Genomic DNA, 19,771 nt, shown 5'->3' on the forward strand with positions numbered 1-19,771 from the left:
CATATGGCCGGCCACTCCTAATGGCCTTCTCTCACCTCCAAATGACATAATAACTCCTCAAATTCAGCCCCTAAACCCTACCCTCTCCATTAACCGCCCCTTTCTCCTCTTGGATTTAATTTGATTTTCAAATTAAATCCCTTCAATTAGCCCTCAAAATAACTTCCTGCAGAAAATTCCTGCAGTTTTCTTTCTCCCCCACCTTGGCCGAACCTTCCCAACCCGCCTCCTCTTGGCCGTTTCTCCTCCAACACCCGAGGCGCCTCTCTCACCTTTGACGATCAAGGAAGAACGGACAAGACGTTGGGTGCTAACTAGTCATCCCATGGACTACCCGCCACCGACTACCACTCCAACGGACTACACTTTGTGCGCCATTGTCTTCTAGTGGCATCACTTGGTTGCTCTCAATCTTCCCCCATCAAAAGTGCCACCAACAAGAGAGTGAGTGAGAGACCCAAGGTGAGAAGTTCTATTTGTTAATTGTGGATTATTGTTTCTCTCCATAACGTTACTATCAAATTTTATGTCATCAATTTGATATTGTCCCATTAATCTAGATATAACCTCATGCCTTACTTAATTTCGATTTGATAATTCCGAGAACTTACTGTGGGTAAGCATTAATTTTATAACTAGCAAAGCTTTAACAATCTTATATTAAAATTCCCAAGCAGTTCTTGTTTCCATCGCATGTTGTTTCACATCATGGTCTTTCTTTATTAGATTTAAATGATAATTTAACTTTTAACAAGGCACAATGGAGAAAAAGGATTCATGTAGCCGACCATATATAGTGGGATAAAGGCTTGATGTTATTGTTGTTGTTGTACTGAATAAAGAAATCATGCTAATGGTGAAAAGAAAAATTTTCAACAAGAAGGCACTTTAATCTCTAAAATGTATAAGGGTGCGTTTGGGACGGCTTCACGGCTGCTTTGCTTCAGAAAAATTTATTAAGGGTGCGTTTGGGGCATTGCGGTAGAACAACGTTAGAAAAATTTATGCGGCCCGCTGCTGCTTCTCGCGACCATTCATTGCGTCCCGCGGTCCGCTGCGGTTGCTGCTTTCCGCCGTTATGAAGGGCGTAAATGACGAAAAAATCCAATCACAATGTTTGCTGCAGATCAACGTCGACCTTCTCAAGCTCATCCATCTCGACTCACCTTCTCCTCTACGTTGTCGCCATCGCTGCGAAACCCAGACGGCGACAGCCCCTTCCTTTTCCGGCGCTCGAGCGGGAGATGAAGCCGGAGTGTAAAACACCGGGGACTCGCACGGTGTCGCGAACAAATCATCTTCTTCCTTCTCTTCGAACTCCAAACCCTCCCTTTCTTCCTCCTTTGTCGTATAAAGCACTCTCGAAGGCCCAAACGCCACTGCCCGCCACATGGCCATTAGTATGTCTTTGCCATCAACGCATTGCAGAAGCAGCAACAGAGAGATCCTCGCTCGTCGTTGATGTCCGGTTTGTTCTGGTTTTCAACCAGTTCCCCGTCGCCTGCAGGGATCAGTTCCTTAATTAGTATGTCTTGGTACTCTTCTGAGTCTTCCAACTGGCTGGAATAGATGGTGCGGAGAGCCTATTCTCTGGCAACGACGATGCCGGGAATGGTGAGTGGGAGGGCGAGGAGGATTACAGCTCCAGCCAGGAGGAGGCGTGAGGTGCAGGGTTGGGGGCGGCCGGGTTGAGGAGGAGGAGATAGAGGCCTGTCAGAAATGCGATGGAATTTAGGAGGAAGAAGATGTGAGTGTCACGGCGGCGGGAAGAAGTGGAGAGTGGTGGCGGCTGGCGAAGGATAGAAATGAGGGCGGTGATGGAGGTAAGGACGGGGAGGACGGCGTTGAGGAGGAGGTAGGAAGAAGGAGAACCGTTGATGGCTTTGGCGACGAGTGTGTAAAGGGCGGTGCTGACGCCATTGAAGCTGACGGTGAGGGATAGGGCTAGGCAGCGGTTGCTGGAGAAATTTCGTATGCAGAGAACAAAGCAGACGGTGTTGATCGAGGTATCCAAAAGTTAAAATAATTATATTTTACATCAAAATTGTTAACATAAAGAGTTAAAAAAATTAAATTTTAACAAATTTTATTCATCTTAATATATGTAAGGGTAACAAGGTAATTTGTTATCAAACAGCAGCAGTATAGCAGTTCGACAGTAGTACTATCCAAACAACATTGACTGATTTCTATACAACAACTTAAAAAAGCAGTTTTATGTACAACAATTTCACAACATGCTTTACCGACAGCAACAGCCGTCCCAAACGCACCCTAAATCAGAAGAAAGAATATTTCCACTTCCTGAGAAGGAAATGAAAGCTATAAGCTCATCCCATAACATGATTTCATCCACTAACACATTGAATGCAGCAGTTGAACAGGTCATAGCAAAATATTGCTTTAACAATGACTTTAGAACCTTAAGTTTACAATGGACTAGGGTAAACAGATAAATGAAAGCAACAACTGAGAAATGCAGAGAACGAACTTCAAACGTGTCCTATAATTATGCAAAACTGTGAAATGAGCATTGATACAAAACAATAACAGATTTCAGACAAGTGAGCTTATGAAATGCATCAAGCATTCTTCAATCCTTGTTGACCAAAGAAAGTCTACATTGGAAAGAAAAAAGGTAGGCATAGAAGTGAATTTTAACAAAAAAAATTGGATAAAGACTTTGTATTTCAAGTGACATTGAAAAAAAAAAGTTACTTTCTTGCGTGGATGACATCGGTTTACTATTACTAAATTTTTGCACTGTCTAATATGAAGAAATTAGATAATTTTAGTTTATCCCTGTGCCGAGATAGAATCTTGTATGTTACTAACAACTGTGTAGCCCTCCAAGGAAGTGCACAGTACAGGTAAAAGTGAGATAAACAAAAGAGGATTTCCAAATATTACCTGGATATAGTCCATCCATCTGATCACGTGTGGGTAGTTTTGTGCTTCTTTATTAGAAATGTGACTCTACCATGAAGCAACACAAAAAGATAATCAGAAAAAAAGGCCTGAAGGACTGAGATGTAGTGTCCCTGCATACATAATAGTGATAGCAATACCAAAAAAGTAAACGCAATTAAAAATCTAATAACAAGATGGATAAATGCATGTTTTATTAGCAATCTAAACCAAACAGAAATGCATGAAAATAAAAAGCACAAGGAAAACAAGTTATTAAGTTGAAAAGGAACAGGCCAAATGGCTCAACACAGACATGCTTTCCTTAGATAAAATTCCGTGAAAATGATTACAAAAATTCCCTTACAGATGAGACTGGTTCCCTAATTAGCCAAAACAGAAGACTAAATGGACAAACATAAATTCATAAGAAACTAACATCATTTAAAAGCAGCATTGCTTACGAATTTGAAAAATAATATTTTTCTGATTAAGTTTAACATGCTTTGCTGCTGAATGACTTGTTCAGTTCATGATAAGCTCATAGAAATGGCTCATTGGCTTTTAGTTCATCTCCAAATATCAAGGAATGCCATCTCCATTTATATTGAAGTATATGAGAATTGCCAAACAAACCATGTGAATGACAAAGCAATAAAGATGACTGATAAAAGACTCACATCCATAAGATGGCAGAGCTTGATTTCGTTTTTGTAAGATGGATAACAGAGAAAAGTAGCAAACAAAAATGCAACCTATCTTTCTATGCTTTGACTCTGAAATATTCTGTAAGTTTTTTTCATGCATCCAAATCACTAGTGTCCACCACTTGATACTTCTCAATACAGTCCAATGATGATGAGTGCGCGCAAGAAAATTTTATACACCACACCATTTGACCAACAAACTTAATGCAGATTAGATGCACAGAGATAATTCCCCTTTTGTAAAATATTTTACATGTACAAACTTATTGTATTATTAAATTTGCGCTCATATGATAATGGAGACTATTTCACTGAATTGGCTAAAAATAGTATAGATAGTGCTCAAACTATGCATAATTACAACTATTTCTATTATACAGCATTCATATAGCAGAAGAAGCCGCAGACTGCGTGTTAGCAGAGAGATAATGTGAGCTTTATATAAACAGAATCCAGTACATCATTCTCCAAATCTATATTTCAAGAAAAAGTAAGTACCACAAAATCATGCAGAGCTGAAAAAACAATAATATCAGCTACTGAGGGTTTTAATCCTCCCAAAAGAACCGATTTCTGGACTAAATCTTCATTCAAATCTTTAAGAGCAGCGTGATAAGCATCTTTTTTATCAGGTACATTATTAGCAAAGGTTGCCCACTTCATCACCTAGCCAATAATTCAAAATGTTAAGTAAGAAAATCCAATATCAGTTGAAAACTGAAATGCCCCCAAAACATCTAGCATTCCACCACAAATACCAAACAAGAAATAACCTCATCTTGATTCTTTGAGAAAGAAGTATCATTTGCTGATGACTGGAAAATGTTTGAGATTAAGTGTGGAATGTCACAAGTCCCAGCACTCTCGCTAAATAAATTCTCCTGTGACATTAGATAGAGAAGGAATCAGACAATAGTGCACAAAAGTATGATGTGCAATAAAAAAACAATGTCGCATCTCAATAAAAAACAAGGAAAAATAAAGAGTTAACAAAGATATGCCAACCGCATAGCAGCATTAGACATAGCTTGGGAAGTGCTTTGAATCAGTCTAACTTGAACAGAAACGAGTCTGAAAGCTAGTACAACCTCCATGAATGTTGATGGGACAAATTATGAATTTTCATTTGATTATGAATATATGGGTTATTTTAAATCTTTACATTTCATTATTTTGTTAGGATTGTTATATCCAATGTCATAAATGTTTTAGTAATTTGATAACAAATTATTAACAATTTCTTATCAATTTGTTCGTGATTCGCTAATACTTTATTATTTGTCCTATCTATCAATTAGGCAATTTAGAGTCATGTAAGATAGTTTATGGCATAAACAAAATTATTCTTGTGAAAAAATAGGCCCTATTTATTCTTTTATTCTGAGATTTAAATCATTGATCAAACATGAGACCTGAAATCCTTCCATGAGGCAGTCTCCTTATTTATATGTAAGGCTTGCTTAGCTTGTTGCTTTTCTTAATCTTTTCATTTTATCTAATATATTTTCATGGCCATGATCCAATTGATATCAGAGCTAGCAATTTTGAATGATTTCATAGACAAGGTCAATTTAAAATTAAGTTACATTAAATATTTTTGTCAATTTTTCCAAAACTAGAACACTTACTCCCACATTCCAGTGATTCCTCCCTTTCACACTTACATATACGACAATAAAATTCTTTTCATGTGAAAGATAATCCCACTCACCGTAAGCCATTTTCCCCTCATATGGCTCTCCTCTTTCTATGCCAAAACTCTCCACAAAACCTAACAGATTCTTGTTTAGTCTCCCAAAATTTCTCCCCACTCCACTTCAAATTTAAATCCCAAAATCATAATAAACTGAAACCAGCCCTCCAATTTCTCCCAATCCAAGTCAACAACCTTTCTACACCTCATACAACTCACAAAACAAATTCAAAACTCAAATGGTATTGAACACTCAATCATCTCCATTTGTTCCCCATGCTACATCTGGAGTACACATTACTTATCACCTGAATGGACCCTAACATAACCTTATGCCATTTGGTAAATCTCATATCATGCATAGTAATGCTTTAGAAACCTTTGCTAAAATAATTTGAATCTTATTACATGTTTTTACCATCCTTTTTATTCTCCCCAAAATGAAATTATTTTCAAAGAATTATACAAACAACTGCATAATATACTTAGATGTAAGCTTGATACTGGCATTAACTTAATTGATTGTTAAGAATACTTGAATTGCTCATACGAGTAAATTTTATTGTCAACTTAATAAATTGGCATACCCCTCCACATAGCCACAATATTGTTGTAGATCTTGTAGATGTCCAGCTGACATATCTACATACCATTGTCATTACATATAGGTAAAAAAATAATATTATCATGATGATGTAAATATTTAATTAAAAGATTAATAACTCAGTTATGATTTTACTAGAAATATTGAAAGATGTCAAGAACTTATTCAATTACTTGTAGATAATAGCAATAAAGATACTCTCATGATTTACATTATGATAATATCTACATTCACATGACTAGTGTCCCGCTTATAATGTTCAACAAAAATACATTATCATATTGGTTAGATGGTTTAGATAATATTTTCCAAAATATTGTATGACTAACAAAAGATGCATTATATTTTTATGTCAATTTGGTGGGTTATGCTAGAAAGTTTTTGCATAAGGTTTAGAATGATGATAGTGAAGAAATTCTAATCCCAAGCTGATTCGGAAACATATAATTGCCGGTTGCTCTATTTGCCAACATATTTCATAATTTAATTCTCATGAAATGGCATATTTATGCACATCTTATAGGCAGCCAGTTGCAACTGTTTATTTCTAGGAAGGGTGCAAATGATTGGAGAGATTTCATTAATATATGGGGGGCAGCTAGCTTATTGTTGATGTTATCATGAATTGGTCCTCTCATTACTTTATTTCCATTTATTTTAATCCCTAACACACTCACAATTTTGCAGTTTAAATTCTGATATATTGTATTAGTGAGATTCCTGTATTAGGTATACTTGATGCATTTCCTTGTTGCTTTTCCGAACATAATTTATGAAAAGAATGAAGAATTACTTTCACCATGCCTTAATTTTCCCTCCATGGACTAAGTTTCTATTTTTCTCTTGGTATCAAAACTAGTTTTGCTCAAACCTTCATTATAACCATTCTTATGACCAAATCCAAAATGGCAGTTGGAAGGCAACCCTCCATGTTTACAGTCCACTCTAATATAGACATTCTCATCAATCGGCCCTCTAATGGAGCTAGAAATAACTTGATCTCAATAGCCGGTCACAACTAAAATGGCCACAATTATCTCCAATGGTCACAATAAATGGTGTTCATATGCAGCAGAGGCAAATATGACTACTACACGAGATCAAGACCAACCCCAAGAAGAATAGATCCAGCCTACAAATCCAGAAATCCAAAAATACTATGGTAAGGGCATAACTTATGAACTCCATGGTATCAAAATAGGAGAAAATTTCTTACTCTACTATACTGTCATCGAGATTTGGAAATTGCTAAAGAAACTTACTCAAATTCTGAGAGCATATTAGAACTCCTATCGGTTGAAAGAAGCTTCCACAAACTACGACAAGGTAATATCTCTGCCACTCAATACTTCAATTCTCTCAAAGTCAATAGTAAAGACTCAATCCATTTGAACAACATGATTGGAATCACCCTGATGATGAAACACTGTATAAATCAATCATCAAGAAAAACTTGGTGTTTAAGTTCCTCAGGGACTAAGCAACGATCTTGATGAAGCTTGAGGGAGAATTATTGGCGCAAAATCTCTATATAATATCAGTCCTTATCTAAGGTCCAATTGGTGGAAACTCAAGCGATGATGGTACATAGATCTTATCAACTGGAGAATGATACACTCTCATGACTGGTGATTTCTAAAAATCTTAATCAACTGACTTTAGACAAAAGAAAGAAATGTCAAAGTGTGGTTGTTCTTGTAAATTAGGTCACACAAAAGAAACCTGTTGGGAGATTTAGGAAAAATCTCAAAATTGGATGTCAAATCAGGACTCTCATACTAAAGGAAGTTAAGGAAAGCATGTATCTACTAACGCCAAATACTTGAATTCCCTTGAACCAAGCAAATTCAGCAAGGAACAAAAAGTTGCTCTCAAAAATTTACTTCTTCAGTTCTTCAGAATCCAAAATCTACTTCTTTAGACTCCAATCCAAGAATAACACATCCTTCAACCAACTCTTCATGCCATTAAAGCATGTTCTGAGAATAATCAAATAAGATTATTTCTGCCCGTAATGTAAAAAAAGGTTCAACAAGGTATGTGGGTTGTTGATTCTAGAGTCTCTAATCAGGTGACATTTCTCTCTTTAAAATCCTTGAAAAGTGTAAAAAAAATATCTATCTATGAAATTGTTAATAGAATTACAGCCGATGTTGTAGAAATAGGAATTGTTGCAATCTCTAACCTCTTAAAACTCATCTCAGCCATGCTTTTATATAACCTAGACTGCAACTGGTTATATGTCAATAAACTTACCTGTGATCATCACTGGATTGCTAAATTCTCACCAAACATACGTTTGTTTAAGGACTTGAATTCAGGGAAGACAATTGATATTGTTGAAGTAGGCTCAAAATTCTAACTCCTAAAACCTAATAACCCTTCAAGCTCTAAAGACCACACCATCCATCAATCTAAATTTCAATAAAGAAATTGAGTTTATGTTATATTATTGCCTTCTCCGCAACCCAAATTTAATGTAACTTAGAAAATTGTTTCCTCCACTTGTCAAAATTATCTCCAAAGATGTATAATGTAAAATTTGACAATTTTCAAAACATATTCAGAAACATTATCTCAGACTACCTCATAAATATTCACATATATTTTCACTCAACCACTATGATATCTAACTAACCACTAAAGTAAAAAATATAAACATTATCAAGATAGTTCATCCCCTTCATATATGACTACGCTTGAGCTACATGGGTATTCTTGATGAAAAATTCTTGAAGTTGGATAAATTTTTGTGCACTTCAGTACCACGATCCAAACCCAATCACAAACAAAAATCTAATTATTAAAAACTGATACTACTAAAGAATATTTTGCATTAGTCTTGGGTGGTTGTTTATCAAAATAAAGAATTATTCACCAAAGCTCGTGTGTTCACACTGCTCAACAAAATGGAGTCATTGAAATGAATAACATCTGTATCTTGGATGTAGCCAAACCTCTTACGTTCACCAGCCTTATCTCAAAATATTTTCAAGGTGAAAGTGTTAACTGCAGCCTAAGTCATAAATTGAATGCTCTATCTCATATTCTCAAATTCAAAACCCCCATTTTTAGCCTCATGAAGCTTATCACAACAGAAGAATCATCTTCATTCTTCCTATAACAAAAATTTTGGATGCTAGTCTATGTCCACATCATCCCCACAATAGAAGCAAGATAAATAAAAAGCTATCACATGTATTTCTATCAAGTAATCCACCAACCAAAAGAGATATAAATGTCTACTACCAAACGGTTCTAAAACTCCATAAATGTGAGCTTCCTTGAAACACGATCATTCTTTCTCAAATCAGATATTTAGGAGGAGACTTTACCAAAGAATATCAATTGTAAAATCTTATTCTTGTAATTCCTATCACTAATCACACTCACAATTCAAAAGAAGCCATTGAAAATTCTGCAATCAACTTGTCTCCCCTTTTGATGCAGTCAAAGGTAGGTGCTGATTTGGAGGGGTTTTTGGTGGTTGTTTGGTCTTCCAATGTGGTTGTTTTGTCTTCCCATGGTGGCTGTTTGGTTTCTACCTTGTTGTTTTCCTATACTAAGTGTATTAACTCCTCATTAAATGGGCTAGCTTGAGAGACTTCTATTGGCTGATTTGGATGGCTCGTTAAAGAGAGCATTTAATACATTTTTCTCCATTTTCTCCTTTTTCTCCTATATAAGGTGGTTGATTTCCTTTGAAAAAAAGAAGAAAGTGAATTGTGAAAAATGTTTCAAACAAAAACTTGCGCGTTTATATAGCTTGCGAGCTATTGTCTTCTACCGCCCTATCTCCTAAAACATTCGTCTCGGACTTCTACTTACTTCTCTCAATGGTTCTCATTCCACTTGTATCTTTCTTCTCAAGTTTTTATAAGTTGTAGTGTCTTTGTTTTAATAATATTGTTATCATGTTTATGTTTGTTTATGTTTTAAGGAAGAATAGTTATCTTTTAGTTTGCAATATGGTCGGTGTTTTTTTATTGCATCAATTTGGTACCAGAGCCTTAGGTTGTCGTGTGTGTGTCTTCCTTTCTATTAAAAAAAAGAATTACCAAAACAATCAACAAGCCGAAGTTCCAATTCAAGAGAAAGATCTCCCATTAGAAATAGTGCATTTGGAACATCATGGAAGTTCTGAGGCATTCTCATCAGCGGATGAGATTCTTCCACTATGGGAGAATTGTTGCAGTCAAGGTAGGTGCTGATTTGGAGAGGTTTTTGGTGGTTGTTTGGTCTTCCAATGTGGCTATTTTTTCTTTCCATTGTGGTTGTTCAATTTCCACCTTGCTGATTTCCTATACTAAGTGCATTAACTTTTTATTAAATGGGCTAGCTTGAGAGACTTTTATTGGTTAATTTGGGTGGCTCATTAATGAGAGCATTTAGTACATTTTTCTCCTTTTTCTCCTATATAAGGTGGCTAATTTCCTTTGAAAAAAAGAAGATAGTGAATTGTAAAGTGTGTTTTGAACAAAAACTTACAGGCTTACATAGCTTGTGAGCTATTGTCTTCTAACTCCCTATCTTCTAAAAAATTCATCTCGGATTTCTACCTACTTCTTCTCTCCACAGTTCTCATGCCACTTGTATCTTTCTTCTCAAGTTTTTATTAGTTGTAATATGTCTTTATTTTAATAATATTGTTATGTTTGTCTATGTTTTAAGAAAAAAAAATTGTCTTTTTGTTTGCAATCTGGTCGGTGTTTTTTTTTTTTATTGCATCACCTTCCTTCCACTCAAAATAATAAAAAAAAATTAATGACATAATGTAGAAGGAAGCAGCCACAAGTTGATCCTGCATGCAAAAAGCAAGACCATAAGTTTGTACATTATTCAATATTTACATGAACAACACAAGATAATAAGGATATTACAGAACTCAATAGTCTTCTATAATAACCTTGAAAAACATATTGCCGAAAGAAAAGGTTTAAAAACTTACATCAATTATCATATCCATAACTTTATCTCTTATACTAATCCTCTCATCCATGTTTTAGCTTTTTATTAGCAATCTTACTCAAGAACAAGTTCTTAAATACATCCACAATGCTATCAATATTTCTAATTGGAAAGTTATCGCTTTCAAAAAAAGCAAGATTTAGAAAAAAAAATGGGAGATCTCGGATTTACATCTAGGTAAGAAAAATGTTGGATGCAAATTGCAATTTACAACTAAATATAAAGCTGTTGGGAATATAAAAAATATTCAAAGCCCACCTAGTTGTACACTGAATCATATGGTATAGACTACTTAGAGATCTTTGCACATGTTGCTAAACTCAAAACCATTCAAATCCTCCAATCCCTAAAAAGTGAAGTTGATGAACCAATACATCATCTTGATGTTAAAAAAGCCTTTCTTAATAGGGACCTTGAAGATGAGATGTATACATGAAAATTTCTCTTGGATTCTATTCACAATTCCTAACAAATAAAGTGTACATAACTTGAAATCAAAGAAGGAATGCATATTTTGAAATCACAGATTTCCCTTGCGTTCTATTCACAACTTTAAGCCAAAAACTTTGAAATCAAGGATGTGGGAAATCTAACATATTTCTTAAAAGTTGAGGTTATTGTATCCTACACTAGAATGTTGAAAGGATATATTTTTTTACCAGACAGGGCTGAAATAAATCAGATAGAGAACAACAAGATGCCGATTTTACCAAGCAAATAAGATATTGGGATAACGATTTTTGTGATTTGAACGCCTACCGGATCGAGGAGAAGCCGCTTGCAAAGAGCGTGCACGATGGCCTTGTTCCTCCTGGAAGTGAATCCTTCAGAGCTATTGACCTCCATGTCCGATGTCTTTTCTCACTTCACACAAACAACGGCGGATGGAACCAACAGGATCATAGGCCTTGGCCTCGGAATCGCCCTAGAGGAACAGAACAAGTATACGGTCGTTTTAGCAAGGTTAGATTTCGATAAATGATTCATAATTTCATTTTAACCAAAATTCGCTAGCATAAATTAATGTATACGATCAATTTTGAGTGTATACATATATGTGATTTAAGAAAATTATAATTATAATTTTTATTTTAATTGCATGTATGATGTGCTTGTAAGTTGTAAGTATTAATTAAAATCATTATTTTAAAATAATGATTTTTATGATGGTTAGGTTCTAATTGTATTTAAATTCAATTTAAAAACTTTAAACTTTAAATTAATACTTTTAGGCAGTCTCAAGATAATCTCAATAACATAATTTTAATACAAATAATTTTTTTTTAATGTGTTAGAGCTCAATGTAGAGTTTTATTCTATGAGTTCGAACCCCAGCTGATCAATCGGCTCGTTTTTATGAAATAGAATACAATGATAAAATAATGAAAAATATAAAAATAATAATAATAAAGAATCACTTAATATAAAAATGCTAAATATATATTTTAAACAATTTTTATAATTTTGTACTCATAATCTTGATTGTTATTATATTTTAAATGTATTTTATATTAATATTTTTAAACGGGTATGTTCACGAACTAATGAGCGGAGTGGGCTAGCTCAAGCTTCTCTTTTTAGTGCATCGAGTTCAGCTGAAAAGTCATTTTTCTAGCCAAGCTTAGGCTTTGTTTGGGACGGCTTTTTTGCTGCTTCTTAAAGCAGCTTTTTAGTTCAATAATTAAATTTTTTGTACTAAAAAGATGCTTTAAGAAGCAACAAAAAACTGTCCCAAACTAAACCTTAAACTGACTCACAAATCAGCTTGATTTATCTACTCTCCTATCCGGGTTATGATTATGGGCCGTGGCATAGCTAAATCGTAGCTTTTCCTACTTTTCCAACTTTGCTCGGATTTGGAAGGAAACAACTGATTTTTTAATCAATATATCAAGTAATATGAAATCATATGGAAAAAAAAAAACTCAATAAATCCAATAGAATAAGAATTAAACTCAAATTCGCTAAATATAATATAATTGCTTATTAACTTTAATTATTATATAAATTTAAATTTTTTTAAAAATTAGTCAATCGAAAAACCTAATTTCTCCTTTTTTTTTTATAAATATAAATGTGCTAAAAAGCTTTCTTATATAAAATTTTCAAATGAAAAAGAAAATTGTAATCCTACTGAAAATTTTATGAAATCTAAACTAATTTTCTTTAATAATATATTTTAATGTGATTGGCTTATAATGAAAAATTTAGGCTTTATTTGGGACGGCTTTTTTACTGCTTCTTGAAGCAGCATTCTAGTACAAAAAATTTAATTTTTATACTAAAAAACTGCTTCAAGAAACAAGGAAAAAAGCTGTCCCAAAAGAAACCTTAATGATATAATTGATTATAAGACTTAAGCTCACATAAATAAATCAATAATATTAATAATTCATTTCAATGTGAAAAAAGTTTCATTACATGATTTGTCGGTTATTATATTAATTTAAATAATAAATACCTGTAAATTAAATAAATAAAAATTAATGTGATAGAGAGCTTTTAATAAGTTAGGCTATGACTTGATACAATCTATTACATAATTGATTAACATAATAAATAGACAAATTTATATATTTAAAAATTTTTTAGATTATGAACCAAATTTAAGTATAATAAGGGGTAGGGGTGGGGGGTCATATTTGGCTCAATTTCAGTTCAGCTCATTTAGAACACAATCTTGTATGCTTGCATCCACTCTTCGTTTTTTATGCATCTTTGTCATTACTAGTAAGGATTAGTAAAGAACTTAAGCTTCTGTTAAATAATCTTACCTATTAGTCACATTAGCTTCTATAACTCCTTTTTTTTTTTTTTCTCTTTGAAATTTTATTCTATGAAAGTTTTCTTATAAAATTTATTATTATTGAAAAATCTTGTAAGTTATGTAATGATAAACTTTCTTGGAAAAACTAGTTTGGTCTTATTTATTTTGTGTATACATAGTAGTTGTTGTGAGCTGGTAGATTCGTTGCGATAGAGTGAGAGAATTATTCGTCTTAACAATGCTCGAGTATCCAGCACAAAAAATAGATTAATGAGAGCTTGAAAACACAAGAATTTTTTTTATGTAGAAAACCCGAAAAGGGAAAAACCGCAGAGCCTTCGCCAGGTGAAAAGATTTTAATAGGTATAAGTTACAAATGTTGATGTTGAAGAGCCACATTATTCTACTATAAACATACTATATTCGGAGATCATATGATCACCTAATTTATGCTTTTAACTTTCCAACTATGTTTCAGATCATTGCTTTTAGCTGAGTTGGGTTTGGATTGGAGCAATTTTGGTGTCGTTGGATTTGTCTCATCGAGACTTTCATTTTAGTTATGAATTTGCTGAAATCAAAGTCCAAATTTTTCATGAATTTAATTTCAAAAGTTTTCCATTTAAATGTGCATTGAGATTCATGCTGGATCATTGTAATTTTTTGATGGTTTATCGATGATTATATTATGATTAGTCAGTAAATTTGTATCTATTTAAGTTATTTACTTTTTTCATAGGATTTTATGTTGATTGTTTAATGTATCAAGATAATCATGTTGATGTGTGATGAGTTGTTTCTCATGCTCCATTAGGACCATTCACATGCATTGAAAAATCTAATTTTTTGTCTTGTCAATCTTTCACTTTGAGATAGATTAGATTCAAATCAATCCTTAAAGAAGGTTAGCATATGAGAAAATGAATTAGAGAAGCACTAATATTTTGGATTCCTTAGCTGATAATATCTAAATTGATGCTATATATGAGTGATATATTTGATAAAAAAGAAGAAAAAACATATCTAAATTGATGCCTTGCTCCTTCTAATCATATCAACATAACTATTTCGAGCCTCGTTGAAAAGAGCAAATCAATCACTTTCATCTATAATAATTTTCCTTAACAAACTAATTAGAATTCTCCATATGCACCTAAGGTTCATCTTTTTATCTCTTGTATGCCATCAACCATCACTTTCGAGTTCAGCCATCAATGAGACAACATTTCGCCACTTCTCTATAGAGAAACTACAATATTAGAGAATATCATATCATATAACAATTGTTCATCATCACTTTCTCAATTCAAGAGGTCCATGATGCCTACTCCTACTCATGTCATGCTCAATTTCTCATTTGTTAATCTTTATTCGATCAACCATCAACCAACAATTGACATATATATGATGTCCTCCTAGCTCAACATGTGTTCCATGATCTCCATTAAGCCTCTAACATTGATAAATAGCTGCTAGTAGAAGTTCCATTCAAGCCTTCTTAATATTAGGAGGTCCAAAGATTATGATGCTTGAGCTTCTAAATGACTTTCTATAAGTGATGAAACTTTGTTTTGACCAAGATTCCAAAAATTGATATTATATGGTCAAAAAATGTTAGCTTCATATCGAGGTTCAAGAGGATTGGGAAATACTTTAAGAATAATAAAATCACAAAGGCTGAGTTTTAAAGTGGCTTAGTCCAAGTGATCTATGTCCACTGTAGTAGTATTGCTACTATGCTTTATTTATTTCCAAAGTATTAAGAGGTTTATGGCTAGTAATTAGTGACACATTAAAAATTCCTTTCATGTAAGAAAACATATCAATAGTTAGGTAAATATTTAGTCGCATATCAAAATGATAAAATAGTTCATTTAATTACCTTGAGAGTGGAAGATTATAGATGCTGGGGTGATTGTTGATATTATTGAATTGAAGACGAATGATTTTATATTTTAAAGGATTAAGCTTGAATTAATGGGTTGTGGATCATTGATTGCATAAATTTCAAAATACTTCATATTCCGTAATCAATGGGCAATATGATAATTAAGACAATGCTCTGAATGATGCTTCAGATGCTAGTTCAAATATGATAAATCTTGTAATTCTCAAGCTATAATATATTGATGCGAGATGAAAACTCTAGAGATGATTTAACCTCAAGACCAATATGTCAAGCTTGACAAGCTCTATATTTCCTAAGAAAGGGTAATAATTAATTCAATTATCTAGTTTGATAAGATTTGTGTATGGATGAGGCATGATCATGTTAAAGGATGAATTTGAATGATTACATCGTCTTGCCACTCTTCACTGCACATCACCTATATAAGGGTGTTTAGGTTAGTAAAGAGAGCTCTTCATACACCATAGATATTTTGAGCTTCCTCTCTCTCTTTCTTCTGTAACTTGGATTCCATCATCTTCTTCAACAGCATCATCCTCTTCACTTCCTACTGATCCTACTACAATGGGTGCTTTTAAGCCCAACCCAGTGATGAAATATCCTTCAAAAATAACTCTTTCACCAACTCTATATTATGATCCTTGATAGATACATTACTAGCGTAGCATCCACTTCTCGTACGAATAACCATCCAATTATTCTATTTTATTGAGCCCAAAAAGTCCCTAACCAATCTAGGTTTGTGCTTCTACCCATCGCAGTTTAATCACATGTTAATTCAATTCCCTTTGGAGATGTTGAGATTATTTAAGGATTGTAATCTTATTCTCATACTCAACTATCCTACAAGGAAAGAAGACTTAATGTAAAGATTATAAGTTGACATTTTCATAATCAAAGTTGCCATACTTCTCTGTCTTTATTGTTGATTGAAAACTTGTTGTTTCTTATTCTATGCCATCAACAATTGTAGAAGACTCAAGAGTTGGTAGATTTGGTAAAGAAATAAATAAATAGTTACTTAATCATCTCCAATAAGGCAGGGTGGCTTGCAATCTCCTTAAGGAAACCAAAGGTAGATATCTAATCATTATATGAAACTTTGAAAGAATTCACCGTCCAAATCTATAGAAGGGTCTATATCCCTCCTATCCATGATGAGGGTCTATATTCCACCAACGATGGAAAAATTAAAATTGGGCCATAAGCTTCTCCTCGTAGAAGAATCCAAGAAAAGGAAAAATACCTCTCCTTAGGAGAACATAACTTGCAGGAGGCCATTGATCTAACCCTCATCATGGATAGGAGGAGGTTTGAGATCATGTATGACACATCCAACCAAGAAGAGTTAGAAGAAGAAGAAGTAAAAATAACAAATCAAATATGAAGATCAATCTCAATTTAAGGTGGTTAATTAGGCTCTTAAAAAATTAAGCTTGGGTCCAAATGCAAATTCATTAACACATAAATCATCAGCCAAATTATTATAACTCACTTTAGAAATTCTCCATAAATGTACATACTATCAAGTTAAAAAAACACCAAAAATAAATAAATAAATAAATAAATAGATATCATGTCAACAACAAAGCTGGAAAGGGCTTACAGAAATAGATCCCTTAGGAGACTTACATTATTATTTGCTTTCAATGGTCAAGTTCAAGTCAATCAACATAGGAACATTGGATGAACTTATAATCTGATCATGCTTTTTGAAATCATTTTCATCTTTGTAAGTCTCAGTTTGCTTATTATGTGGAGTATTGCCTGGCGCAAAGCTAATAATTGGGGCACTCTGTGTTGTAGATTCAAGAAAAAGAGAGTAAATGGGCACCATTGACTTGCAAGTATGATGCATTTTGTAAGTTACAATATACTTGGGCGGCTCATCATTGCCTTCTTTTTGCTGAATTGTCTTTGTTGCATGGCATCCTTGCTCTTTAAAATGGCTGCATCTGTAATAGTTCCTATACATATATGACCACAAAAATTGATTTTTTATCATTCTGAAACATTCGAAAGGTAAGAAGAAGAAGAAGAAGAAAAGTTTTTATGGTATAAGGATGATACTCGCCTTGGAAATTCACTATTGCTAATATGCTTCTCACCATATTTCCTCCATTGATGGCCATCAAAATGAGGAGCGGGTGTGACTATGGACCATGACTTCTGTTCTTCTCTACAATGAGATTTTCTTTCTTTCAGATAGAAGCATAGAAGCCACGAGACAATATTTGGTGGAAATCTAAAACTAGTTGTATTGTATATTTCCATGTACTATGTTTGAGGGTGATTGATTAAATGCATGATTAGAAGGCCACTAGTGAAAAGTGGAAAGAAAAGAAACAATAAAAACTATCAATAATGAATAAGACATTATATGAAATTGATTTCACGATGGAAGTTGATAACAACATTTAAGGAGAATTAATCAATTAATGCATGAATCCTGAATAGAGGTTTTCTTGATGGAATAAGACCTCCTCCCTAAGCAAGTTAAAATCCTACGAGAACTTTACGTCTATACAAAACTAATACAAATCAAATGTAACTTCACATTGTAACTAAAAGAATTCTTAAGTAGGTGATTAGAAGCATAAGAAGAAAAAAGAGAGGAGGAAAGATAGGAGGAGAGGGAAAGAAACTCACCATAAAAGAAGAGGAGATTGAGGAACATTCGTTGGCGGTTGTTGTTGTGAGAAGGAACAAAGGGGAAAGAGAAATGAGGTTTCGACAGTTGCTGTAATAAAGGAGGAAGGGAATATGATGCCCTAGGTCTCCTTTCATTGTAAATGGAAGGAGGAAGACCCACGGGCAGGAGAATCATGAGAGGAGGTGGGAGAATAGCCTAATTGTTGTGATTGGAGAGAGAGGTCGCGTGTGAGGGTGTTCAATCGAGTTGCATGCGAAAAGGGGAGCTGCTTGCAAGTGGCATTTACCATAACACTATCTAAAATGAGGTATGATTTGTTGGTATCCACTACATGAGCAAGATACCCAACACACCCATGATAAATCATTTTACAAGCCTTAATTGTTGATATAAGACAAGATACGACTCCTCCTACACCATTAATTAACGTTAAAGACTGACCCACCAGGTATATGAAAGCTTATGTTTCTCTTATAACAATCTATTACGACATGATATTTAGATGGTCAGTCCATTCCTAATTTTGCATCAAATTCAGCTAGTGGAAAAATGATGAGTGTTGCAGCCATATACACATTAATTATTAATAATGATATCACATTCATTCATATCAGATAAATTTACATCAATGTCTCAATTGCAATCTCATTTGTTTATTAATATCATCTGGTGCATCTACGATAGTTACACATTATATTCATGAAGGTGACATATGGATCAAAAAACAAATCAAAAGATTTAGAAAAAACTAAAATGATGAAAAGAAAGAAAAAAAATGCAGCAAGAATGTCCTTAAGATTTAAAGAAAAATTTTATGAAATTATAAATTGGAGACCATAAATTATTCATAGAAACTGAGCGTACTGAAAATTAACATGTTCAAATAAATCAAAAGTGAAAAAGATAGATTGAGAAATGATTGGAATAACTTTTTTTTTTCAATACGTAAAGAGAGCAAATATATATAGATGGCTTAGGCATTTACACAAAAGAGTAGAGATGCTCCAATAAGATTAATGTGAAAGGATTTAAAAGAGGAGGTGAACTTATATTTAATTAAGAAGTGATGCTGCCCATTTTAGCCTATTAGTTGAGAGCTTAGGCCCCAATCATGAGGTGATGTGTTTGAGAGCTTGCATGTGTATGTGAGTTTGTGATTAAATTCACTCAAAACCCCCCTACCTCATCCCTCTCTCTCTCTCTCTCTCTCTCTCTCTCTCTCTCTCTCTCTCTCTCTCTCTCTCTTACGTGTTCATTTGATGAACAGCTTTGATTCTCATGTTTAAGTCTCAACAACAACGAGACAACGAGCAGTAATGTCGCGAAACAAATTCGACGCAAGTGCTTTATGTGCCATATTATCATCAGTTTCATCCTTTAGTAATTTATCTCCTACTTACTACACTGTTTTCCTTCCTTCCAAAACCCAAAGTTGCAACGTTTTTACAATCCCTTCAATAACCAACTCGCAAAATCCCATCTTTCTATCTCAAACACAAACAAAATCAGTAAAAGATGAATGCCAACATATTCGAGATGGAGAATAGTGGAGAAACTCTATTC

General features: G+C 33.8%; 2 protein-coding genes across 2 annotated transcripts in view; both read right to left on the minus strand.

Moving 5' to 3' along the window:
- LOC110101513 (aminoacyl tRNA synthase complex-interacting multifunctional protein 1) overlaps positions 1-11,862 on the minus strand; it is a 23,263-nt gene extending 11,401 nt beyond the window's left edge. The window contains exons 1-4 of the mRNA XM_020829435.1: positions 11,639-11,862; positions 4,388-4,495; positions 4,113-4,280; positions 2,911-2,976 (exon numbers count right to left, since the gene is read on the minus strand). Of these exons, the coding sequence (XP_020685094.1) occupies positions 2,911-2,976; positions 4,113-4,280; positions 4,388-4,495; positions 11,639-11,725 (429 nt within the window). The 5' untranslated portion in view covers positions 11,726-11,862. The remainder of the gene's footprint in view (positions 1-2,910; positions 2,977-4,112; positions 4,281-4,387; positions 4,496-11,638) is intronic.
- Positions 11,863-17,030: 5,168 nt separating this feature from the next.
- On the minus strand, positions 17,031-17,829 carry LOC114578374 (probable WRKY transcription factor 38). Its single transcript, XM_028696804.1, has 2 exons — positions 17,630-17,829; positions 17,031-17,522 (listed from the first exon to the last, which is right to left on the minus strand). The coding sequence occupies exons 1-2, from the start codon at positions 17,827-17,829 to the stop codon at positions 17,192-17,194; spliced, it is 531 nt and encodes a 176-aa protein (XP_028552637.1). The 3' UTR covers positions 17,031-17,191.
- Between the last annotated feature and the right edge of the window lie 1,942 nt (positions 17,830-19,771).

Source organism: Dendrobium catenatum, unplaced genomic scaffold, assembly GCF_001605985.2.
Source record: "Dendrobium catenatum unplaced genomic scaffold, ASM160598v2 fragScaff_scaffold_847, whole genome shotgun sequence".
NCBI lineage: Eukaryota > Viridiplantae > Streptophyta > Magnoliopsida > Asparagales > Orchidaceae > Dendrobium > Dendrobium catenatum.